The 26,633-nt window shown below is 36.8% G+C and overlaps 2 protein-coding genes, 1 long non-coding RNA gene and 2 gene segments (V, D, J or C); 1 reads left to right on the forward strand and 4 right to left on the reverse strand.

Annotated features, from left to right (window-relative positions):
• Window positions 1–362: 362 nt before the first annotated feature.
• On the reverse strand, window positions 363–6,137 carry LOC108880753 (Ig mu chain C region membrane-bound form-like). The segment is given in 6 exon segments: window positions 363–516; window positions 950–1,074; window positions 2,511–2,832; window positions 2,933–3,280; window positions 4,129–4,428; window positions 5,888–6,137. Coding segments are annotated over 6 exon segments (1,174 nt in total).
• Window positions 6,138–8,140: 2,003 nt separating this feature from the next.
• Window positions 8,141–14,912, forward strand: LOC127143018 (uncharacterized). The gene is made up of 2 exons (XR_007814161.1): window positions 8,141–8,771; window positions 14,280–14,912. It is a non-coding gene; the product is annotated as an uncharacterized LOC127143018 (long non-coding RNA).
• Window positions 8,779–11,313, reverse strand: LOC108880777 (Ig mu chain C region secreted form-like). The segment is given in 5 exon segments: window positions 8,779–9,687; window positions 9,783–10,069; window positions 10,220–10,436; window positions 10,877–10,935; window positions 11,063–11,313. Coding segments are annotated over 5 exon segments (999 nt in total).
• LOC108880742 (uncharacterized) overlaps window positions 14,760–26,633 on the reverse strand; it is a 155,373-nt gene continuing 143,499 nt past the window's right edge. Inside the window, 13 exon segments of the mRNA XM_051074025.1 lie at window positions 14,760–15,003; window positions 15,124–15,273; window positions 15,456–15,743; window positions 15,925–16,242; window positions 16,454–16,777; window positions 16,960–17,241; window positions 17,351–17,665; window positions 17,761–17,780; window positions 17,782–17,975; window positions 17,977–18,050; window positions 18,246–18,527; window positions 18,637–18,951; window positions 19,047–19,334. Of these exon segments, the coding sequence (XP_050929982.1) occupies window positions 14,999–15,003; window positions 15,124–15,273; window positions 15,456–15,743; window positions 15,925–16,242; window positions 16,454–16,777; window positions 16,960–17,241; window positions 17,351–17,665; window positions 17,761–17,780; window positions 17,782–17,975; window positions 17,977–18,050; window positions 18,246–18,527; window positions 18,637–18,951; window positions 19,047–19,334 (2,855 nt within the window). The 3' untranslated portion in view covers window positions 14,760–14,998.
• LOC127142993 (Ig heavy chain Mem5) overlaps window positions 23,526–26,633 on the reverse strand; it is a 102,451-nt gene continuing 99,343 nt past the window's right edge. The window contains exons 5-6 of the mRNA XM_051074027.1: window positions 25,078–25,377; window positions 23,526–23,902 (exon numbers count right to left, since the gene is read on the reverse strand). Coding sequence (XP_050929984.1) covers window positions 23,559–23,902; window positions 25,078–25,377 — 644 coding nt within the window. The 3' untranslated portion in view covers window positions 23,526–23,558. The remainder of the gene's footprint in view (window positions 23,903–25,077; window positions 25,378–26,633) is intronic.

The following is a 26,633-nucleotide window of genomic DNA, read 5'->3' on the forward strand; positions in this document are numbered from 1 at the left end:
AGGACCAAAATACAGAAGTGAAACAATACAAGGAGCAGCGGTGCATGTCAGACACCAGGTGTGAGAAGTGGTTATGCCAGTAAGAGAAACAGAGTACACATTTAAATATCTCACATTAGTGAGACGTTTTCACATTTCATGTGGCCTCTCATGACTTTGAGAAAGGTTAAATGTAAAATCTCCAAATTTACATGTTGTGATGAACAAGGGCTGTTCTATTGAGTTGCTGGGGAGGTGATGGATATCATATTAAATAATATAAAGATTTTAATAAAATAGCACTGTTTTGCATTGTGTATCAAACTTATATATGTATAACTAAACAATATAAACAATTTCAAAATAATGCAAGAGAGAAAAAGTTATCTTCATTTCAACATTTATTTTTTTTAAAAGACAAAGCTCTTATAATTGAAAGGACAGTTTTCATTGCTAACATGATACTACAAGAATATAGGAGAAATTTGTGAAAAAAGTCATTGTTTTTTTCAGAAACTTTGTCTTGTTTCATTTAACCTGAAAAGAGAGAAACAAAAAAAAAATATGCATTAGTAATTTTGCACCAAAATGATCAAATTCCTGCTATTTGTTGCCATTTAAATGTGTGGTTAAACAATTGATTGTCAAGATCAAAAGTTTTCCACTTTTTCTAAGACAAAACTGTACCATAGGCTGCCATGGAGTTAATTCAGCACTTTTCATACATAGGAATTTTCTTTATGCTTAACCTTAGCCTTATGCTTTTTATTTTAAGTTCATGTTGTTTCCCTGCACAAATGTTATTGTTCTTTCACTTGGTCAAAGTGGTTAATACAGTATTTACAACAGCGACAAGATTTCGTCAAACATTCATAATGTATTATGACATTTACACAACATTTACTCAGGTGTTTCTGGGTGAGTCAATTCCAAATCTGTGCCCAGCTCAAACAAATAAACTCATAGTTACCTTGAAAGCAGTGGTTCCAATGGTGAACAGCAGAGTGAAGAGGAAGAGAAGGATGAAGGTGAGGGCTGTGTTTCCCATGATATCTTCCTCTCCCTCCGTATCACTGTCCCATTTGATGAGGGTTTCTGGATGTAATGCACAGTAATCATTCAGTTAACACTGAGTACAGTCCACACCCAGCAAAGGCTCATGAGGCAATGACCAATAAATTCTTTTCATTTCCTTTAGTGCAATAATATAATTTATAACCTCATTGGTCTGAGTGAGTGAATTCAATCAGTAAACTAAACAGTCAGTCAGTCAATCCAAGTATAAGATTGACAACCAATTATTATTTTTAAAGAGATTGGCTTATATCCAGTTCTAGTTGTTATGAATACTTTTGCTTGTCCTTCTACATTATTCATGTTTAATGTTTATTGCTGCTTAAAGTGTTTTTACAGTGATGCTGATTTGCTTTTGAAAGACTTGCTTTTGTTATTGCTGTGGCATGCATGGCTTGGCTTGTGAATCAGTATATTAATGTTTTGACTGAGAGACCACAGACACTGAAGCAATCACCTATCTTGTGTTGGGGGTGCAAGACCAAGTAGAGGTAACACACGTACACAAAGACGTACAAACAGTGTTCATGCACAAACTACAATAAATAAATAAATAAATAAAAATATAATTTATTTAGTAGAATTATTGTCTGAAATTAGCTGGGTGAATATGATCTTGAAAGTTTGATATATCGTTACTGTCACTGAGCTTTGAAGGTCAAACATGCTGTGGTCTACACCCAATTTTGTGTTGCATTAGGAGAACTGTGACTGCAGACTTAACAATAAACATGTAGATCAACATATTAGTTGAACAAAGACATGAAGTGCACGTGACAAACAACAACAACAGATTTGCAAAGTGCTTTTTTTTAATTTTGAATCTGCATTAAAAAGACAAACACAATGTCATATCACAAGCAACAAACATTAAACAACAAACAGCAGAAGACACGGGGACATAAAATAACATCTACTGGGCCTTGCACGTTTCAGGGACGTTCATGTTGAGGTTGACCAGGTTGGTTTTTTCAAATGTTCTTTGCCCAATAGATCTGACAATGGCTTTAGTGCTGTTTGCCACAGATTTGGTGGTAAACTACACAGCTATACACCATGTCTTTGTCTTTCCACTGCTCAAGGCTCAGTGATAACTGGCCATAAGCAGAATAGGATCCATTGTTTTCTACAGGGTTTGTGGTACTGAACTTGTAGGTTTTTGAGTCTGCTGCCTCGTCATCAACAAGCCAAGATATGAAAACCTCCTGAGGGGAGAAGTCTTTCACATAGCAAGTCAGGGTCACCTTTTCTTTGTGTTCTACTGGTGGCATCATAAACACTGAAGGACGCAAGAGAGTCTGTCCTCCTGCAAGCATGAGAGAACAGTTAGGCCTCCTGCCACATATAAAGGCCACATATAAAGGTACCTGCACTTAAAAATATCATTCATAACGTCTTTGATGGCACAGCAAGAAGTATTAAAAGGCTTTTAGTGCACAATTGCGGAATAATCTTACCAGTATTGCTTTCATAGAGTTTCTTGTATGGTTCAAAGGCATCTTTAAGTTCAACAATGCAATAGTGCTTTATCCCCTTGATCCAATCATCGTAGTTGATGTCAAGCCTGATTGGTAAGTATGTTGTGCCTTCCATCAGTGGGGGTCATTGAGGTGCCATTCATTTCATTTTTCTCCTTTTCCCAAAAAATCCTCTCAGCAGATCGCTTGTTTATCTTAACATGACATTTTAAATATCCTTTTTTGTGTAAAAACATATCCTCCAGTGTGGGGCCTTCAATGTTTATGTCCACATCTGCTTCAGGACATTCTGTGTGAGTGTCTGAGTGAGAAATTAATAAACAATTATTAAACAGAAATGGCTGCAACACCAGCGAGTAATTTACATACATTTTTCAAAGGAGAAGAAGAAATTTACTCACTACATGTGTCTTTCAAGTCATAGGTCACAGATGAATTATGGAATTCATCCTCATCTTTTTTCCCCTTAAACTCACATGTCAACTTAGCTGGCAAATCACGGGATTGCACTGTGAGAAAACTTGCTGCGCTGTACAGCTTAGTTCCATTCTTGTACTTTGTTTCCCCAGTAGTTGTTTTGATCTCATATATTTTGTCAGTGATTTCCACATTGTCTTTCAGCCATTTGATCTCGTAATCTTTTGGTGAAAAATCTTTGGCAAAGCAGGTGAAAGAAGCCTTGTCCTCTGTCCGTCGTTCCTCATCAGAGGAGGCCAACACTTTAAGAGTTGGCAGCTGATAAATCACCCCTGAAACATACACAGATATATGTATGCAAAAGCCAAAAATTATATTTACATATATATATGTATTATGCACAAGCAGACAGTGATGAATGATGTGCTACACTGTTCATGTAATCTAGATCTATTGTAGAAAACTGAGTTTGTGAGTTAAAAGTTTGCAGAATGAGATAAAAGGAAAATAAGATTTTCCTACTGAAGAAATTGCTTAATTGAACAACAGCTTTTATGCTCGTTTCTGCATATACACTGACTTTTCAGGCAAGCAACACAAACAAGATTTACTGTGAATGTTAATTATCATCATTCAGTGAAAGTGGAGGCAGAGATTAGGAGGAAGCGGGAATATGCGGATGGATTGAATGTTGTATTTTTTTTGTCTTTTTGTTTTGCATGAAGATTTTTGAGCAAAATGTATTGCATATGAATATAATTATTATTATATCAGTTATTAATAGAAGGTTTTGTAACTTGAGTTAGTTATTTGACACTAGGTCACTAAATGAGCTTATATAAAAACATCAGCTATTAAAGGTTCTAATCCTCACCAGAAATAGCCCAGTAGTTTAGCTGTAATTTCTGTTTACTGTACTGTAAAATCTAAAACTTTCTTTAGTTAAGGATGTTCTTGTTGATACAGTATTCTACCTCAATTTACTTACAGTAGCCTAACAATTAAATGTTATATTATTAATCAGTTATTATTACCAAATTGTGTGTAAATTGGTACATATGTAATTAATATAAATTAACATAAATTTAAAAACATTGTTTTAAAATACACTATGTAAAAGTACTAGAATTCAAATCAACTACTAAAAAGGCATTTACATAGGACTTAGTATAGGTCTTACGTGGCTTTGTGATGTGAGAGGTCTGTGCTTTTCCTGCAATATGTGTCACAGCACACTGCCAAATCTGCCTTGCGTCCCAGTCCTGTTTGCTCACTTGAATTTGACTGACTCCCATATAGACGTTGCCTTTCTCTATTGAAGGGTACTGTACAAAGTCGGTCAAGGCAGTCCCGTTTTTGTTCCATGTGAAAGTCAGTGAGGAGGGTGTGAAGCGGGTGGCAAGGCAGCCAAGAGTGATCATGTCTCCAGCCCCAGAACCACATGGTATTAGGGGAAAAACAGTTGGTCCGGTTGAAGTGGCTAAGAAAGGAAAAACAAAAGTGTGATTAAAATATTGAAATATATTTTTCGCCAAGCATTGGTTAAAACAGAGAGAGGTCAGCTGAGTTGATTCATTAGTGTAAGAAAGCACAGCATGGAAGGCATTACCTTTAAAATGTTGAATGTGGAAATTTAAGTTATCCCCATACACGGACCTTTTTGTTTCTCTATCCCATTTATTTAGAGGTGTTTTGTTGCGCTAACATTAACCTCCCTCAATAATATTATTTGTGGTAGTTTTGTGTTATTCTATATATAAATTGATAAAGTACTACTTCAATTTCAGCAATTATGTATGAGATTTAATGGTTTTCTTACCTGATGAAACGGTTACTGTTGTACCCTTCCCCCAGTAGTCAAAAGCAGCAAAGTAACACAGTTTAACTTTTTACAGTACATACTGTGTTAGAATAATTCCCTTTACAATTGAGACCTGACATGATGAGAAGCTACAGTATAATTTAAACATGACACTTCACAATCTGAAACGCATCCTACTGTAGATTTTAAATGGTACAAATCTTACCTGATGACACTGTTACCGTAGTGCCTTTTCCCCAGTAGTCGAAAGCCCAGTTGTCACAGTTAAGAGAGTCATTTCACACTTCTCACAAAAACTCATCACTCCAATAACCCTTTACTTCATGTCATACAGTTTGGTTTCAGCAGCAGTTAAAATCAAACTAAAATACACACTTGTTGATAGATTTATGTTCTAACTGAACTAAACAGACAAGTGTTTGAAACATTTGGTAAATTATTTGTTTAATTACAAAATACTGTTGGCTGTCTTATTACTGGTCAGTGGTTGTGACTACATGAAATTGATGATATATATTTTAATAATGTGATTTGGATTTTTTTGTCAAGTCAGAAACAATAGAATTACATACCTGAGGTGACGGTGACCATAGTGCCTTTTCCCCAGTAGTAAAAAGAATGCTCACAGTCTAACACATTATTAACCACTGCATACAAAAACCTGTTCCCAGATATCTACCCTTTCCATGGTAGGTTATTTCATGACAATCTACCCTCTACATATTTTCCTTGGCTTTTACAGATAAGGATCCAGAAGATGGAAAAAACATGATTTTCACCGCCAAAGTTTACATTGAGTGTAGAGATTATAACACATTTAATGTACAGTGTTCCAGAAATGAATGACCTGTGAGGTGTCACAACTATATTTCTTAAACAAAAAACTAAAAATGTTTTAAAATCAAAATCTATGCGTAAGCGTAAAAAATTAAGATTGACTTACCTGATGTAACTGTAACCATCGTGCCTTTCCCCCAGATGTCAAAAGCATTATCACAGTTTAATATGACAATGCATCTGACATACAAAAACTTAACACCTTGAAGAGGCTTTTGATGCGACTTACATGTAAATATGCCATATTTAGCAAGGTAATTATTAATTTTTTAATAGTCACCATTGTTCTGTTTCCACTGTAGACAAACTATATAAATTGACTGCACTGAAAACAGATTTTTGCTCTCCATGTTACTGTTTCTTGTGTCCCTTTCCCCCAGTAGTCAAAGTAGCCATCAAACACAATCTGTTTCTAATACAAATACATAAAATATTGTTTAAACCAAGACATGTAAGCAGGTTTCGCTGACACACCAGTTCCCATTGTACTATTTATTAACCATTTCCCTTAATGTATTCATTTCCTGTGTCTGGGTGACATAAAATTAACTGTGTTTGCCAACGGTTCGTAAACATTTCCTCCTCATCAGACCCTCCTGTCAGCTCTAGTTCCTGCAACATGGGAGTTCACACAACCAGATAATAGATTCAGCAGAGTCACTATAAAGCTTCATATATGTTAAGGATAATGATAGGACCCTGTTACCCTTGTTATTTTGATTTTAAAAAGTCATATTATTTTTGTACATGTTCTCTTTTTGTTGCTAGTCCAATAAACCATACTGTCCATCCTGGAGCCCATCAACTGTAGCCTAAGTTCAGCATTTAATATTTTTCTTGGATTGATTTCCTACATTCCCAGCAGCCAGATGTTCTCCTCACTTAATAGAGAAAGCTAATCAATTTGAAAAAATAAACAAACAAAAAATATATAAATAATAAAAAAACACCCAAAAAGTTTAAATATACTGTAGAATATGGTGACAGTTAACATCCAGTCAAATTTAAATTTTAATGCATCAATTTCAGTTCAGAATTTTACAGAATACTTCTTGTAGCTAAACTGACAAAGTTGATATTTGGGATGTGACTGCAAAGATTACCTCTGGAAGATTGCATTAGCAGGCTCTACAGTTACATTAACCAGGGGGTAGATAACACATGCCAGTATTTTCTGAATATTAATTAAAACTTTCAAATTCAAAGTTATGCTCTAAGAACATATTCATAACAACTGCTGTCAGTTTACTTTACAATCTGAACCAATAACCTAGAGATAAATAATAATTCTGTTAGCATTAGGAGACCATCAGATAACTTTTCTAAAGTTATGCAGTTGCGTGGTAGCCAAAATCCTGAAATAGTGTATTGAAATGCAAAATACTTCGAAAAGTAATTATGAATTGCATTGATACATTATTATTATTGTATACTCAACTTCATCAATCTGTTACATCAAAAAACGGAAAGAACAGCTGGATCCAAATTCTAGCATTATATAAAATTCCACAAAAATAATAAAGAGAGTCTTGATAAAGACAGCTTTATTGTGCAAAACATGCAGCACTTCTGTCAAGTATGCCAGGAGTACCACTTCTTCACTCACTTATGAAGGGGACATAATGTTGGAACAAGAGAAGAATTCAGACAGTCATAGTAAAATTAGCTGCAGGAGCAGTCAGTTTGAACTGAGGAGAATTATAACCTTTTTTCTTTCCCACAAGCTCATTCAGGTCATGTTTTTGGCCAAGTAGCGCAGTAGCATCAAGTCTGACTGCTGTGTTTTTTGTGCTGGTGTGAACACAATATACTGTAATCTTCTTATGTGCTCTGTTTTCACAATACTATTTCCTGCACCAAGACCAAGTGACCTAAATCTTCATGAAGCCTTCCCCACTAGATGGTAGTCTTTACTCACTTTTCTCACTTCTTTTAACCAGCTGGCATGTGGACCAAACTGTCTTATTAATCATAGGTTTGAAGGTAATTAAAGTGCACCAGTTGATTACTTTAACTGAAAATCTAACACATAAGTATAAAAATGAATAAACACATTTATTGAATTTAATAAGAATAATAATCTTTAATAATAAACAGGTTATCTACTGGGACCCTATAGTTCACCTCAGCAGTGTCTCAGTATCTCAACAAATGAGTTTTGTGTCACCTGATGACATCATTCATTAAAGACATTTCTATTTTCCTCGTATTTTTTTATTTATTTATTTTTTTTTTACATTTGTGTCTGGTAGAGGTTTAATCAAAGAAATAGGTCAGAATGATTAATAGGATACTGCCACCTGCTGTAATGAAACTGAAATGTTAATTTTGTTTTTTGACAACAGTGATTTGAATATTTGTTCAGGAACACCCCTATTAACACCAGGTTAATAGTCAAATCTTATAGGATGATATCTTTACCAGCCTTAACATGAACAAAGTAGGCAAAGATGATGACAAAGCAGGTTTTAGGTTTGAGTTGTGATTTATTAAACCTGTTTGCATGTGTGACAGAATAGCAATTACAGTGTTATTTATAGTTTGTTTTTTTGATCAGAATTTATAAAGTATACTCTACTGCCCTATGCATAAAGGCAATGAACTAAAACAATGTGTAAAGAATCACTTTAGCTCTCTTTTTGAGTTACAAATACTGTACAATATCTGTAACTAGAACACATACATGTATAACCAGAAAATAATTTGTTGGCCTCTTGCTTTGTTTCTCCTTCACATTGTCTTATTTTAGGTTCATGTTGAACATACCGCTCTGTACAATTCTCAGGCTTTTCCCCAGAGATCTTTTTTGTTATGTCTTTGATGTCACTTGCTAAAGCAGTGCCTGTGTTTTATGTCACTGATTTTTTTCCTTTGTACACTTGGTTGGTAGTAGGACTTCTAGAAATGTGTTGTCATTAAAATAATGGCTGCTTATACAGCACAAACAGAGCTTCACTGCACTTGCATACCTTGGTACTTACTCATCTAGTGAGTATTATTATGTGGTTGGTATGGTTGGATTCTGGGCTAGGCCTCTGTGTCACTGTGGTGTTTTATGGCTTGCCTTCCCTTAGCTCATCCTGCAGTACATAAGTAAGAGGGACAAAGAGAGCAGTGAAATCAAGATGCTTTAGACTGAGATGGAGTGATGCATTCATGCTGTGGTATGTATTTCCTTTTTTAATTTTCCCCATTTAATTACTTAAGTATCTGTACACGACTCTAGATTAGGCTTTGCTCAGTGGTGCTGTCGACTGTACCCTGTTTACAACTACAAAGAGAGTGTGCGTGTGAGCTCTGAAGATGGCATGAAGATGATACTGTCATGTCAGTAATATCTTGTGATGAAATGGTAATGATGATTTCTCTGGGACCATTTAGTAAGTGCAGTTCAGACCTTTCAGCATCTTCAAATTACTACATAACAAGAGTTTCATACAAAGGTGGCAAATCACAACTGTAGCTTTGTCCCACTCCTGTGGACAGTCAGGGTAATACAGGCATGTTGGTACTGCAGTATATATACATTGTATTGAGCAGTGGTTCTCAACCTTTCTGCTGCCAAACCCCCCCTGTGTCCAGTGAAAAATTCCAGGGCCCCCCCTACATATGACAAAGACATTCCCTTGGGGGACCTCAATGGTGCGTACGGCCATGCCACTGCATGCTATACTGCATTTTGACCAATTTATTTATTTGCTTAGTTTATACAAATTAAGCACTACAGATTGACCATTCGTTTAGTTAACATTCACAGCCATCTTAAGGCCCCCCTGGCAGCTCTGTATGACCCCCTAGTCCCTTTGGAAAAACCTTGCTGGACTTTGCAGGTGAAAGTTGTGTCTTTCTTCCAGTGACTTTGAGGGACAGAGAAGTGTCTTGTGACTGAATGGAGGCCTGAGGCTTCAGGAAGATCAACATACTGTTTGTCAGAGATATCAACATTGTTGGCCTGAAAGGTGACGTAGAGGTCACTGGAGGAGAGGTTTGTGATGTCACACTGGAGCACAGCACTTTCTCCCTTCAGCAAATGTGGGAGAGATCTCTTGATCTCCACTGATGGAGCTGTAACTACAGGCCCTGGATGATACAGAGAGGAAGCAAAGCAGAATTATTTCTTTACAGTCTTTTGCAGTTACAACACATCTGACCTTCATGTTGTATAGTTGTCTTACCAGCAACATTCACTCTCTCAGTGAATGAGAAACACTTATGATCAGCTTTACATGTTATCAACTTGAGTTGTATCCACTGACTTCTTCCAACTGTCACATCACTGATTATATGAGTTGCGTTTCTCGTCTCGGTGGCACTTGTTGCAGCTTTTCATCCATCAGCCAGGTCACCTTGGCATCAAGAACAGTGTGGACAGAACATGTTGCTTTCACTTCAGATTCTGCCATCATTACAGTTTTGAAGCTGTGAATCTCCACATGAATGGAAGGAGTAGTACTTGCATGGACTGCAGGAAAAAACCGTGTTTGTCTGTATATGTTAATCTCATTAAAACAGTTCAATTTATAGTAATGGCAACTTTTTTCATAAAACTTTCATGAGCATGAGCAAGCACAGCCATCTTCATATTCTGCTGTAAAACAGTAGACATACTTACTTTGACAAATATTTATTGCCTTTTTTGTATTCTTTTTTGTTGTGAGTGGCCTTGCATGTAAAACTTGAGCCCATTTTCCACTGTGTCATATTTGGCTCCATCTCACTGCTTAGAGTGAAAGTTTTCTCCTTGTCCTTCTCCACACTCTGCAGCTTCTTTTCAGTTGGTACATTTCTTAGAGGTTGGTTATCCCTTTCCCACTCCACCTTCAATTTGTCTGGATAGAAGCCAGATTTTGGTCAAGTCACCAGCAGTATAGTCTCAATTCTAAGTGTAATATCTTTGTATTTAGGCTAGATGGCAAAGTTGTACTTTCACAGTGTCAAGTGTTTTAAAGTCAGGTGGAGAGAAGCTGGAAGTCTGTTGCACAGATGTTGCAGCGTGACAGGGCAGAGTGATCAGGGCTAGCAGCAAGCAGAAGCATTGAGTAACACCCAGGTCCCAAGAAAGGACCAAATGTAAGGAAGTGAAACTATACAAGGAGCAACGGTGCATCTCAGACACCAGGTGTGAGATGTGGTTATGGCAATAAGAGAAACAGGGTGCATATTTAAATATCTCACATCAGTTTACATTTCACAGATTTCATGTGGCTTCTCATGACTTTAAGAAACATTTTAGTTTTCACGTCTAATAATAACAGATTCAAAAACTAACCGACTGTGAAATCTTCAGATTTACATGTTGAGATGAGCAAAGGCTGTTGAGTCCAGGTGCTGGGGAAGTGATGACCATAACATCATATTAAATAACATAATAATAAAAAAGACAAAATGTTAAACAGCAATGTTATGAGTATTTAAACTAGACAACTCAAACATACCTATATGAACTCATAATTACCTTGAGAAGTTTAAATGGCTGAGTGAACAGCTGAGTGATGTGGAAAGATGAAGTTGAGGGCTGTGTTTCCTATACTGTCTTCTTTTCCACTCATGCCACTGTCTCATTCTTTGTTAGTTTCAGATGATCTTTGCCCAATAGATCTGACAATGGCTTTAGTGTTGTTTACCACAGACACCATGTCATTGTCTTCTGTTGTGCCCCCCCAAACTCACATGTAAACTGAGAGCCTTCTCATTCCACTTCACTGTTGGGTTTGCCTACAGGGCATACTAGTTAAGAAATAAAAAATCATTAAGGATATTTCACGCTATTTAATGATAATAATTACTATTATTAATGATTATTAATTGATAAGCATTTCTGTAACTTTAATTAGTTATTTGACATAAGCTCACCAAATGATCTTCTATAAAAACATTCACATTAAGAAACTCAAACTTCCTGTAGTTAAGGGTGCTGTTTGTGTTATATTTTGTATATTGTTGTCTGCCATGTTATAGTACTGCCATATTAAAGTACTATAATTCAAATGAACTACTGAAAAGGCATTTATATAGGACTTAGCATAGGTCTTACGTGGTGGCTTTGTGAAGTCAACTGGACCTGCATTTCCCGCAGCATGTGTCACAGCACACTGCCAAGTCTGCCTTGCATCCCAGTCCCGTCTCCTCACTTGGATTTGACTGACTCCCGTGTAGAGGTTGCCTTTCTGTACTGAAGGGTACTGAATGAACTCCGTCAAGGCAGTCCCAGCTTTGGTCCATGCGAAAGTCAGTGAGGAGGGTGTGAAGCCGGTGGCAAGGCAGCCAAGAGTGATCGTGTCTCCAGCCCCAGAACCACATGCCGTCAGAGGAAACACAGTTGGTCTAGTTTGGCAAGTGGCTAAGAAAGGAAAAACAAAAGTGTGATTAAAATACCAAATTGAAAACAAGACATTTTTCACCAAGCATTGGTTAAAACAGAGAGAAGTCAGCTGAGTTGATTCAGTAGTGTAAGAAAGCACAGCATGGAAGGCATTACCTTTAAAATGTTGAATGTGGAAATTTCAATTAACCCCCCTACACGGACCTTTATGTTTCTCTATCCCATTTATTTAGCGGTGCTTTGTTGCACTAACATTAAGCTCCCTCAATAATATTATTTGGGGAATTTTTGTCTTATTCTATATATAAATTGATAAAATACTTAAAATGCACAGCTCTGACAATTTCCATGAGTAATTTTTTTTAATTCAAAGGAATGAAGCTTTAAGGTCGGTAAACATCCATTAACTGAGTTGATGGCATATTCTTACAAAAACATATTTTTGTTCAATTTCAGCATTATTTATTTACTATTTATTTTATTTATGTATGAAATTTAACGGTTTTGAAACAGTTACCGTTGTACCCTTTCCCCAGTAGTCAAAAGCACTGTAGTAGCACAGTGTTGAATCTACTTAGCTGCTAGCATGAAAAGGCTACATCTACGGTGAACGCAAAAAGTTTAATTTAATTAATCCCACTGTTATAAAATCCACTTAAATCACTCAAAACACACCAAATTATCCATCATTGAGTTCTATTGAGAATATCACCGTTTGACTTTTTAAAGTACATACTGTGTTAAAATAATTCCCTTTACAATTGGTACAAATGGTACAAATCTTACCTGACACCGTTACCATAGCGCCTTTTTACCCAGTAGTCAAAGTAGGTGTCAGTGTATCAGGTTTCAGTAACACTTCAGTGCAAAAATATTTCATAGCTGATTAGTAAAGTATTGTATAGACCTAAAATCTAACCTGATCCTGATTTTTTTTTTTTCCTATGGATGGAGTTTAAATCAAAATAAATTTAATAATAAATCAGGCAAATATTGGCTTGTCTTCACTCAGAATATATTATACTATTGCTCACTTGAATCGAAGCATTGTACTGGAAGTTTCTTCAATCTCTACACAGGACCTCTGGAGGTCAGCCAGAATGACCATTGGGTTCTTGATGACTTCTCTTACCATGGCCCTCTCCTCTGGGCCGCAGCTTGCATTAATGTTTTCACCAATATTGACTGAACAAATACATTTTTCTGCTATGTAGCACAACAGCAAGTTTGTTTTTTTCTGTATTAACAGATGCAGTCAGACAAAAGCAGTTAGTTGTTGATCATAGAGAAATTGACGGTGAGAGATAACTGTTCTCAGTCTGTGATGGACTTATGGATGCTTTGCTTCCCCGACAAAGAAAGTAGCGACAAGGATTCCCTGACTGGAATCAAGTAGAGACAAAAAGGGATGAATATCCATCATGTTTTCACTGTACTAGCATTTGGCATAAATCTGTCAGAAGTTTAAAACAATGTACTGTAATCTTATTACTATGTGTTTCATTTTTACCAATACTATTTACTGCACAAAGACCAAGTGACCTTAATCTTCCCCCACTAGATGGTAGTCTACACTCACTTTTCTCACTTCTATTAAACAGCTGGCATGTGAGCCAAAATGTCCCTCTAACACACCAACAAGATGATACTATAAAACACTTCAAGTGAAATAGTTCATTTGGAAGCTTGATATTCCCAGTAAGAATATATTTGACCTATTAATCATGAATTTCGAGGTGATTAAAGTGCACAGATTAAATTATTTTTCTGAATTAATTAAATACAGCACCAATAGAATTTTATAAATAAGCATCGAACTAACAAATGAGTATAAAAATGAATAAATACATATATTTATTGGATTAATTTATAAGATAATCTATCAGGCCCCTGTAATTCATCTCAGCAGCATCTCAGTATCTCACAGTAAAACTTACGGATCAACAAGTGAGTAATTTTGTGTCACCTTATGACATCGTCAGGTCACATATTCCTATTTTGCAGTTTTTTTTTAAACATCTAATTTGTGTCTACTACAGGTTTAATCAGAGAAACCAATGACATTATAGGTTTAGAATGATGAATAGGATGCAGCCACCTGCTGAAACTGTTTTTAACTAAAGTGCACATATATCATATTCATATCATATATCATATTTATCACTGAAATGTTACTCATTAGTGATTTAGATTTTTGTTTGTTTTTTGAGTTACACTTGAGGTCAGTATTAGAATCTTATAATATGGTATCTGGACCAGTTTGCATGTGTGACAGAATAGCATAAATGGTGTTATTTATATTTTTTATCCATGATTTTGATCATGATTTATGAAGTATATTGTTTTGCAGGTCATGGTGCCCTGACTCCTTGTTGCTGGCCCCTTGGCACTGAGACTGGCTGGAGCGCACTGAGACTTCTTCTCAGCAACAGACTTACAAATTTGGGCTGGCTATCATGGAGTCCCCAGCCAGTAGCCAACCATAAGCATGGATGTGCTTAGTGTCATTCCTCCCAGCTGTGAATTCCTGTAATCTGACAAGGTACAGAAATGCAGACCCAAACATTCAGTATGTATGGGAAGGTCCTCTGTATTGTGTAATTTAGTGAGTTCAATTCAGACCTGTCAGCATCTTCAAATTACCATAACTAGTGTTTCATACTGAAGTGACAAATCACTGCTACATGTCAAGCTTTGTCTCCCTCTTGTGGACAGTCTGAATAATAAAGGTATTACAGTATACTGTAAGACAGTATACTATAATACAGAGTATGCCCTTTAAGAATAAATACTGTTTTATAGCACTATATGCAAATTATGACAAACACTATTTTCCATATTTGAATCTTTATTTTTTTCTAAATGCAAGAAATAATACAGTCAGATAATATTTATTATATTGGCATTTGAATCACAAAATCAGAACCTTCATTATTTTATGTATTTGTATTTGTATTTAGAAATGTAAAAAAAATAAAAAGAACTTTAAAACTAGTCCATTAAAACAAACAAAAAACACACAAACAACCCAAAGTTCATAGATGGGGTCTGTCCCGTGATCATTATCATTTAGTCTGAAAGAGGGGAAAAACAGGACAGTTGGAGACAGTTAGAGGTATTAAAAGCATACAAATGACATGGAAATACTTTAAAATACCAAAAAATACCAAAACGACATAGCTGCTTCATCTTACCTTGATTATGGTAGCTGAGACACCATAGATGACAGAGATGAGGAAAAAAATTATGGAAAGCGACAGCCATATACCAGCTTCCTGCACCTATGTCTTGGTTCACATCAGCATGCATGATTTCATCAAAGAAATCACAGTGCTCCAACATATCTGTGAAAGAATTGAAATAAAATTTGTTAGTGAACTATTGCATTGAGGAAGGACTGTGAAGAGATTCCATTAAAATAACCCATGCTGTTACCAAACTGACTCAATGTGTGAACTACATGGTTATCCTAGTCCGAGCAATCATTAATGTACAAGAAGATGAGGATCAATGAGCAAACTAGCACCTGGTTTAGATATATTCAGGGATAGGGTGGTGTTTGCATGTGTCACCCTGCAGGTGATGACTGCCCCAGGTAACCAGTAGCCTTGAGACAGATGAAGATGGCTTCGGACACTGAACTTTCCGTTCTGGCCTCTATAAGGCTCGCTAGTGTTGTAGTCAAACAGTTCTATGGAGCCATAAAGAAACCAAGTGATGTTAATGGATTCAGGGCTGAAGTCAAAGACCAGGCATACGAGTCCACTGGTTCCCTGGAGCAAGGTGGCTGAAAGTTTGCTGTAGGTCACTGTGGCTGCAGAAAACAGACATAAATTAGTGCTGAGTATGGTCATGGGACAAAATAAAGCTTGGGAAAATTGACAAGTCAGGTTAGAAAGTTTTTTCTTAGAAATTGATGAAAATAAATCTTAATAAAAACTTAGAAATCACTTGATGAAACTCTGTGGGGTACTAAATAATAATTCTGAACTCACCAAACACATTTTGTATACTGCTTTCAAAAGGTGTTTCAGATGACTCATGTCTCACAGCACAAGAATATGTAGAACTCTTGTCCTCAGTTTTGGATATGTTTAAGTTGCTGCTCATTGAATAAGTGCTGCTCCCTGTGTATTGCCATGCATCACTGTTGGTGTAGCGAGTTAATGGAAGTCTCTGGCCATTCTCTTTCCAGTACACTCTGATATTGGGTGGGAAATATCCAGAAACTAGGCAAACAAGTGTGAGGACGTCTGATGTAGAGAGCTCAGAGTCAGTTGGTTGTATTATCTTCACTGTTGGTTGATAAAGGTCTTGAAAAACAAAAGAATACGACAGTAAATAAGGGTTTTGTCTCACCATTTAGTCCCAACCAGTACAAGAATCACAGAGAATATTATATTTAATGGTGAGTTTCTGATGTAAACTTGCATTTTGAAGCTATGTTGAACCCTCTAGAAATTCAAAAAAAGCTATGAAGAATCACAAAAAACAAACTCCATGCTTTTTTATGTATAACACTACCTTTGCTTTTGCTTATATGGTCCTGGTAGCTGCGGACGGCACATCGGTGCTTTCCTTCACAAGACACTTGTTTATGTGCGTGCCAGTCCTCTGCCGACACATTGAGGAAGCTCCGCAAAGTCTCTGTCCCATTCCTGTGACTCACTGGTGGCTCTGAATGGACATTCAGGGAACGTTTACCATCTACTTTCCAGGTGATAGAGAAATCATTAAGACGTGTGCCGACCAGAAGACAAGTAACAGTCACTTGTCCCTTCTTCTGAAACTCCTGCAGTGGTGGTCCCTGAACATACACCCCAACTATCTGAGATGATGCTGGAGTTACTGAAAAAAACACACACACAACAATAAAGAGAAGGGAAAACAAAACAGCTTTTAAGTAATGATTATGCATAAAAAATGTCTAAGATTCTTAATAGATGATTCAGAAACAGTACTAGGATTGTACTTATTCTACACTTAATGTATTAATATGACTCTGGATATGGATATGATTTTGTTATTACCTGAGCAGAGGCTGATGCTCTTGTTGACTTTTTTATTCAGAGACTTGTCAGACACTTCACATCTGAAGTCATTCCCTGTTTTCCACTCTGTTTGAGTGATTTCAACTTGACTGGTTACGGCCACACGTCCATCTGCACCCATGGTGATGTCACTGTTTGAAGGTATTTCCCGAGACTCAGAAAGCCATTTAATTTGAGGATTGAAGCCCCATCCAGAGCAGAAGAGTTTCTGTGATTCTGACCCTTCACTGGGGACCAAAAGAACTTCCACAGATGGCTCCACTAAATAAGAGATGAATAAGTGCATCAGTGAATCAATCTGTTACAGATTAATGAAGTAGAAAACATTGAATCAACTGTCACGAGGGGACAGGAGAATAACTTCTCTCACCAAAGATATGGCCAGTTGGGTTCGACTGTGTGAAGCTGTTTGAGAAACCTTGCTGGACTTTGCAGGTGAAAGTTGTGTCTTTCTTCCAGTGACTTTGAGGGACAGAGAAGTGTCTTGTGACTGAATGGAGGCCTGAGGCTTCAGGAAGATCAACATACTGTTTGTCAGAGATATCAACATTGTTGGCCTGAAAGGTGACGTAGAGGTCACTGGAGGAGAGGTTTGTGATGTCACACTGGAGCACAGCACTTTCTCCCTTCAGCAAATGTGGGAGAGATCTCTTGATCTCCACTGATGGAGCTGTAACTACAGGCCCTGGATGATACAGAGAGGAAGCAAAGCAGAATTATTTCTTTACAGTCTTTTGCAGTTACAACACATCTGACCTTCATGTTGTATAGTTGTCTTACCAGCAACATTCACACTCTTCAGTGGATGAGAAACACTTATGATCAGCTTTACATGTTATCAACTTGAGTTGTATCCACTGACTTCTTCCAACTGTCACATCACTGATTATATGAGTTGCGTTTCTCGTCTCGGTGGCACTTGTTGCAGCTTTTTCATCCATCAGCCAGGTCACCTTGGCATCAAGAACAGTGTGGACAGAACATGTTGCTTTCACTTGCAGATTCTGCCATCATTACAGTTTTGAAGCTGGGAATCTCCACATGAATGGAAGGAGAGGCTCTTGAATAACCTGACAATGAAAAGTAGAAAGAAAAAGAATCATTAAGCAAGACCAAATATTGAGTTAATGTGTAACTGTAAAGGATCCTTTTTAATATAATAAGAGTATATTGATGTGATACTTTAAATTTTGTGCAAACCAGTGTTTGGTGGTCATAATGATCTCAGTAGGCAACTGAGGTTGTGACACTCCACTTAATATTACCTGAGCAGAGGCTGATGCCCTTGTTGACTTTTTTATTCAGAGACTTGTCAGACACTTCACAAGTGAAGTCATTCCCTGTTATCCACTTTTTTTGAGTGATTTCAACTTGACTGGTTACGGCCACATGTCCATCTGCACCCATGGTGATGTCACTGTTTGAAGGTATTTCCTGAGACTCAGAAAGCCATTTCATTTGAGGATTGAAGCCCCATCCAGAGCAGAAGAGTTTCTGTGATTCTGACCCTTCACTGGGGACCAAAAGAACTTCCATAGATGGCTCCACTAAATAAGTGATGAATAAGTGCATCAGTGAGTCAATATATTACAGATTAATAAAATAGGAAACATTGAATCAACTGTCATGAGGGGACAGGAGAATAACTTCTCTCACCAAAGATATGGCCAGTTGGGTTCGACTGTGTGAAGCTGTTTGAGAAACCTTGCTGGACTTTGCAGGTGAAAGTTGTGTCTTTCTTCCAGTGACTTTGAGGGACAGAGAAGTGTCTTGTGACTGAATGGAGGCCTGAGGCTTCAGGAAGATCAACATACTGTTTGTCAGAGATATCAACATTGTTGGCCTGAAAGGTGACGTAGAGGTCACTGGAGGAGAGGTTTGTGATGTCACACTGGAGCACAGCACTTTCTCCCTTCAGCAAATGTGGGAGAGATCTCTTGATCTCCACTGATGGAGCTGTAACTACAGGCCCTGGATGATACAGAGAGGAAGCAAAGCAGAATTATTTCTTTACAGTCTTTTGCAGTTACAACACATCTGACCTTCATGTTGTATAGTTGTCTTACCAGCAACATTCACTCTCTCAGTGAATGAGAAACACTTATGATCAGCTTTACATGTTATCAACTTGAGTTGTATCCACTGACTTCTTCCAACTGTCACATCACTGATTATATGAGTTGCGTTTCTCATCTCGGTGGCACTTGTTGCAGCTTTTCCATCCATCAGCCAGGTCACCTTGGCATCAAGAACAGTGTGGACAGAACATGTTGCTTTCACTTCAGATTCTGCCATCATTACAGTTTTGAAGCTGGGAATCTCCACATGAATGGAAGGAGTAGCACTTGCATGGACTGCAGGAAAAACCGTGTTTGTCTGTATATGTTAATCTCATTAAAACAATTCAATTTATAGCAATGGCTATTTTTTTCATAAAACTTTCATGATAACAGCAATCTTCATATTCTGCTGTAAAACAGTAGACATACTTACTTTGACAAATATTAATTGTTTTTTTGTATTCTTTTTTGTTGTGAGTGGCCTTGCATGTAAAACTTGAGCCCATTTTCCACTGTGTCATATTTGGCTCCATCTCACTGCTTAGAGTGAAAGTTTTCTCCTTGTCCTTCTCCACACTCTGCAGCTTCTTTTCAGTTGGTACAGTGTTTAGAGGTTGGTTGTCCCTTTCCCACTCCACCTTCAGTTTGTCTGGATAGAAGCCACTTAGGGTGCAGACAAGTCTGACTGGTGAGGCCACGATGTCACCTTCCCAAACAGGGTGCAATGTAATGTTTGGAGAAATAACCCGCTCTCCTGAAATAGAGCAGAGATTATTTTGTCTTTATTTGCCTCGTTCCAAATGTTAGATGTGTAAAATTAAAAAATTTGATCTCCTCTTTTATACATACCTTCAGATTATGGTCAAGTAACCAGCAGTATAGTCTCAATTCTAAGTGTAATATCTTTGTATTTAGGCTAGATGGCAAAGTTGTACTTTAACAGTGTCAAGTGGTTTAAAGTCAGGTGGAGAGAAGCTGGAAGTCTGTTGCACAGATGTTGCAGCGTGACAGGGCAGAGTGATCAGGGCTAGCAGCAAGCAGAAGCATTGAGTAACACCCAGGTCCCAAGAAAGGACCAAAATACAGAAGTGAAACAATACAAGGAGCAACGGTGCATCACAGACACCAGGTGTGAGGTGTGGTTATGCCAGTAAGAGAAACAGGGTGCATATTTAAATATCTCACATCAGTTTACATATGTTTTCACATTGATTTCATGTGGCCTCTCATGACTTTAAGAAAGGTTTTAGTTTTCACGTCTAACAATAACAGATTCAAAAACTAACCGACTGTGAATTCTCCAAATTTACATGTTGAGATGAACAAAGGCTGTTGATTCCAGGTGCTGGAGAGGTTATGAACATCACTTCATATAATAATAAAGATGATAAAATGTTAATAGTACTGTTAGGAATATTGTGTATTTAACTTCCATAAGTGAAACAAAAAAATATAAACAATTTCAAAATAATGCAAGAGAGAAAAAAGTTATCTTAATTTCAACATTTATTTTCCAAGTGATATAAAGCTCTTGTAATTAAAATGATAAAAAGGACAGTTTTGATTACTTACAATAACAGCAGGAGTTAATGAGAAAAATGTGTAAAAAAAAAATCTTTTTTTCTTACAGAAAATTGATTTTGTTTCATTTAACCTGAAAGACAGAAAAAAAGAAAGATATGGATTATTAATTTTGCTTTAAAATGATCACGTTCCTGCTACTTGCTGCCACTCAAATGTGTGGTTATGTGTATACCCATAACCTAATATTGTTACATCATAAAATAATCCTGAATTCTGTCTGTTCTTTCCAAGGATGTCGTATACATTTAAAGTAAATTATTATTATATATTATTATCATTATTGTAGAGTCAGATGCAGCAACATGTGTGTGCTTTTCTTATAGCACAAATACAAAAGCTTTTGCTGTAATTTGATTAATTTAGCTTCATATACTTAAGAGATTTTTGGGGGGATAATATTGAACATATCAATAATGGCAGTAGACATAATTTATACTTTACTACAATAGCCATGGAATTTTAAATGATGATTGTTGGGATCAAAATGTTACATTTTTGATATGTTACATTTCACTAATTTTACCACAGCACACAATTCAACACTTTTCTGGTATAGTCTGTTTAACAAAGATGTTTTTTTATTTTAAGTTCATGTTGATTCACTGCATCAGGTTACACATGATGCTGATATTATTATATCAGTTGTAGGTCCAAGCGGTAATAAAGCAAAGACAATATAGATGTAATCAAACAGTTTGCATTATGTCATTCACTGAGGTAGTTATGATGTGATTATTTGACAATAATTATTGTCATGTGTTGCTGTCATTTCATTTATTATGCCAATGCTCTATGAGCCTACTGTCCTTCCAGTCCTCAGGTTACAAGGAGTTTTCTTCCAAAAACTATTTACCCAGTTGTCTTTTTCTAGTTGAGTTCATTCTAATTGTGCCTAACTTGAACATATAAACTCATAGTTACCTTGAAAGCAGTGGTTCCAATGGTGAACAGCAGGGTGATGAGGAAGAGGAGAATGAAGGTGAGGGCTGTGTTTCTCATGTTATCTTCTTCTGTCCCCATATCACTGTCCCATTTGATCAGGCTCTCTTGATCTAAGGCACAGTAATTCAATTAATACTGAGGACAATCCACACCCAGCTTTGAACAAAGGCTTATGAGGCAATGACCAATAAATCATATTAATTTACTGTAGTACAGAAATACAATTTATAACCTCATGGGTCAGAGTGGATTTAATTAGTAATTAGTGTTAGGGCAGTTAGTCAATCTACGTATAAAATCAACAACCTCGAATTAAAACAACGACAACAACGAAAAACCCCAAAACAATACTGGATTATATCTAGTTACTTAGATTGTTATGAGTTTACTGTACAGCTTAGAGTTTTGCACGTCCTTCTAAATTATTATGTTTATTGCTGATTAAAGTGTTTTTACAGTGATGCTGATTTGCTTTTGAAAGACTCCATTATTGCTGTGGCATGCATGGCTTGGCTTGTGAATTAGTATATTAATGTTTTGACTGAGAGACCACAGACACTGAAGCAATCACCTATCTTGTGTTGGGGGTGCAAGACCAAGTAGAGGTAACACACGTACACAAAGACAAGTCACACAAACAATGTTCATGCAACAACTACAAGTAAAAATGAACAAACCTAAAGCTAGTGGCGTGTAGTGTTGGCGCTTCTCTGGTGAATACAATATGATCTTAAAAGTCTGATACATTGTTACTGCCACTTTGCTTTAAAGGTCAAATATTCTGCTATCTACACCCAATTTTGTGTTGCACTAGGAGAACTGTGACACAGACTTACAGTAAACATGTAGCTCAACATATTGGTTGAATAAAGACATGAAGTGCATGCGACAAACAACAGATTTGCAAAGTGCTTTTTTTATTTTGATTTTGAATCTGCATTAAAAAGACAAACACAATGTCATATCACAAGCAACAAACATTAAACAACAAACAGCAGAGGACACAGCGACATAAAATAACATCTACTGGGCCTTGCACGTTTCAGGGACGTTCATGTTGAGGTTGACCAGGTTGGTTTTTTCAAATGTTCTTTGCCCAATAGATCTGACAATGGCTTTAGTGCTGTTTGCCACAGTTTGGTGGTAAACTACACAGCTATACACCATGTCCTTGTCTTTCCACTGCTCAAGGCTCAGTGATAACTGGCCATAAGCAGAATAGGATCCATTGTTTTCTACAGGGTTTGTGGTACTGAACTTGTAGGTTTTTGAGTCTGCTGCCTCGTCATCAACAAGCCAAGATACGAAAACCTCCTGAGGGGAGAAGTCTTTCACATAGCAAGTCAGGGTCACCTTATCTTTGTGTTCTACTGGTGGCATCATAAACACTGAAGGACGCAAGAGAGTCTGTCCTCCTGCAAGCATGAGAGAACAGTTAGGCCTCCTGCCACATATAAAAGCACCAGCAGTATTGTAAGAAATCTCTGCTACACTTAGAAACACTTAGAAACAATGTGTTAGAAGGCACGACAAGAGGAATTAAACACAGGCTTTTAGTGCACAATTGCAGAATCGTCTTACCAGTATTCCTATCATAGAGTTTCTTGAATGGCTCCATGCCATCTACAAGTTCAACAACACAGTAGCGCTTTATCCCCTGGATCCATTCGTCATATGTGATGGCAAGATCATGGGTAAATTGTCCTTTTTTTCCATTAGGGGGGGTCTTTGAGGCGCCAGCCATTTCATTTAAATCCTCATCCTCCCAAAAAATTCTCTCAACAGCTCCATCGTTTACCTTGACATGACATTTTATAGTTCCTTTTCTGTGTAAAAACATATCCTCCAATGAGGGGTCCTCAATGTTTATTTCCACATTTCCCGGACCACCAGCTGTGTGAGAAATGAATGAACAAGTATTGAACAGAAATGGCTGCAAACACACTGAGACGAAATGTACATAAAAATTTTAAGATAAACTTAGAAATTTACTCACTTCCATTCACACCCGTAGGTCAGAGTTGAATTAATGAACCCATCACATATCTCATTTTTCCCTTTAAACCTGCATGTAAGTTTAGTCTTTGGAGGAACTTTAGAGGACTTCATTGTTAGAAAACTTGATGCACTGTACAGCTTAGTTCCATTGTCAAACTGTTTTTCATCAATAGGTGTTTTGATCTCATATATTTTGTCGGTGATTTCCACTCCATCTTTCAGCCATTTGATCTCATAATCTTTTGGTGAAAAATCTTTGGCAAAGCAGGAGAAGGAAACCTCGTTCTCCTCTTCAGAGGAGGCCAACACTTTGAGAGTTGGCAACTGACAAATCACCTCTGAAAAACAAATACATACACAAATATATGTATGCGAAAGCAGAGAATGATATATACATATATATATACATACTGTATATGCAGAAGTAGAGATGAACCATGTGCTAGAATATACTTGATCTCATGACTTTTCTGTAGTACTGCTATGTTGTGCAACTTGCACAGACAAATGCATATTGTGATTACACTCCTCAAATTAACTGTAGCTGTTACTTAAGTGTGCAGAAAGAGTCAAAAGGAAAATAAGATTTTCATAGTAAAGAATACAAAATTGAAGAACAAAGCTTTTATGCTCACTTCTGCATATACATTGACTTTTCAGGCAAGCAAACAGATTTAATGTGAATGTTAATTATCATCATACAGTGAAAGTGGAGGCAGACAGAGATTAGGAAGGAGCAGGATTATGCGGATAGATGGAAAGAAGCAGAGCACACTGCAATAATCTGTTTTTAGGATGGTGCAGAAGACCTACAGTATGTTAGTAAAGAATACAATAAAGTCAGAGGCTGAAAAGACATGAGCAAGCCTCAGCCTTCTCATTCCACCACACTGTTTGGGTTGCCTACTGGGCATACTAGTTATGAATTAAAAAATCATTAAGGATATTTACTGCTATTTAGATTTTCAGAAAAACCCCCCAAACAGGTAACCCAAATGAACTTTTTTGTAGACAAATTACATAATATATAAATGTTTTGTTTTTTGTACAAAGCATTATGAGCTACATTTATTGCATGAATTGTGCTATATAACTATAATTATTATACAATTTTATAATAAGCATTTTTGTAACTTGAATTAGTTATTTGATAGAAGGTCACCAAATGCTATATCCTCACCAGACGTAGCCTAGTGGAACTTGATTAGTAGTTATTTCTGTGTTTACTGTACTGTAAAATCTAAAACTTTCTTTAGCTAAGGGTCTTCTCCTTGATTCTGTATTCTCCCTTAATTTACTTGCAATCACCTACCAGTTAAATTTTTTCCATTATTTCTCAGTTATTACCAAACTGCTTGTACATTGTTTCTGTATGTAATTTATACATTTAATTTGAAAACATTTAAATTGTTGCACAGTTTTGAAATATGCTAACAGCTCTGCCATGTTAAAGTACTATAATTCAAATGAACTACTGAAAAGGCATTTATATAGGACTTAGCATAGGTCTTACTTGGCTTTGTGAAGTCAACTGGACCTGCATTTCCCGCAACATGTGTCACAGCACACTGCCAAGTCTGCCTTGCATCCCAGTCCTGTCTCCTCACTTGGATTTGACTGACTCCCGTATAGAGGTCGCCTTTCTGTACTGAAGGGTACTGAATGAACTCCGTCAAGGCAGTCCCAGCTTTGGTCCATGCGAAAGTCAGTGAGGAGGGTGTGAAGTCGGTGGCAAGGCAGCCAAGAGTGATCATGTCTCCAGTCCCAGAACCACATGCCGTCAGAGGAAACACAGTTGGTCCATTTGAAGTGACTAAGAAAGGAAAAACAAAAGTGTGATTAAAATACCAAATTGAAAACATAAGACATTTTTCACCAAGCATTGGTTAAAGCAGAGAGAAGTCAGCTTGAGTTGATTCAGTAGTGTAAGAAAGCACAGCATGGAAGGCATTACCTTTAAAATGTTGAATGTGGAAATTTCAAGTAACCCCCCTACACGGACATTTATGTTTCTCTATCCCATTTATTTAGCGGTGCTTTGTTGCGCTAACATTAAGCTCCCTCAATAATATTATTTGTGGTAGTTTTGTCTTATTCTATATATAAATTGATAAAATACTTTAAATGCACAGCTCTGACAATTTCCATGGGTAATTTTTTTTTTTAAATTCAAAGGAATGAAGCTTTAAGGTCGGTAAACATCCATTAACTGAGCTGATGGCACATTCTTACAAAAACATATTATTTTTGTTCAATTTCAGCAATTATGTATGAGATTTAATGGTTTTCTTACCTGATGAAACAGTTACCGTTGTACCCTTTCCCCAGTAGTCAAAAGCACCATAGTAGCACAGTGCTGAATCTACTTAGCTGCTAGTATGAAAAGGCTACATCTACTAACGGTGAACGCAAACAGTTTATCTTAACATTTAATTAATCCCACTGTTATAAAATCCACTTAAATCACTCAAAACACACCAGCCATAATTATCCATCATTGTGTTCTATTGAGAATATCACCGTTTGACTTTTTACAGTACATACTGTGTTAAAATAATTCCCTTTACAATTGCGACCTAACATGATGAGAAGCTACAGTATAATTTAAACATGACACTTCACAGTCTGAAACGCATCCTACTGTAGATTTTAAATGGTACAAATCTTACCTGATGACACTGTTACCGTAGTGCCTTTTCCCCAGTAGTCGAAAGCCCAGTTGTCACAGTTAAGAGAGTCATTTCACACTTCTCACAAAAACTCATCACTCCAATAACCCTTTACTTCATGTCATACAGTTTGGTTTCAGCAGCAGTTAAAATCAAACTAAAATACACACTTGTTGATAGATTTATGTTCCAACTGAACTAAACAGACAAGTGTTTGAAACGTTTGGTAAATTATTTGTCAAATTACAAAATACTGTTGGCTGTCTTATTACTGGTCAGTGGTTGTGACTACATGAAATTGATGATATATATTTTAATGATGTGATTAGAAAATTTTTTTGTCAAGTCAGAAACAATAGAATTACATACCTGAAGGTGACGGTGACCATAGTGCCTTTTC

Source organism: Lates calcarifer, linkage group LG11, assembly GCF_001640805.2.
Source record: "Lates calcarifer isolate ASB-BC8 linkage group LG11, TLL_Latcal_v3, whole genome shotgun sequence".
Classification (NCBI taxonomy): domain Eukaryota; kingdom Metazoa; phylum Chordata; class Actinopteri; family Centropomidae; genus Lates; species Lates calcarifer.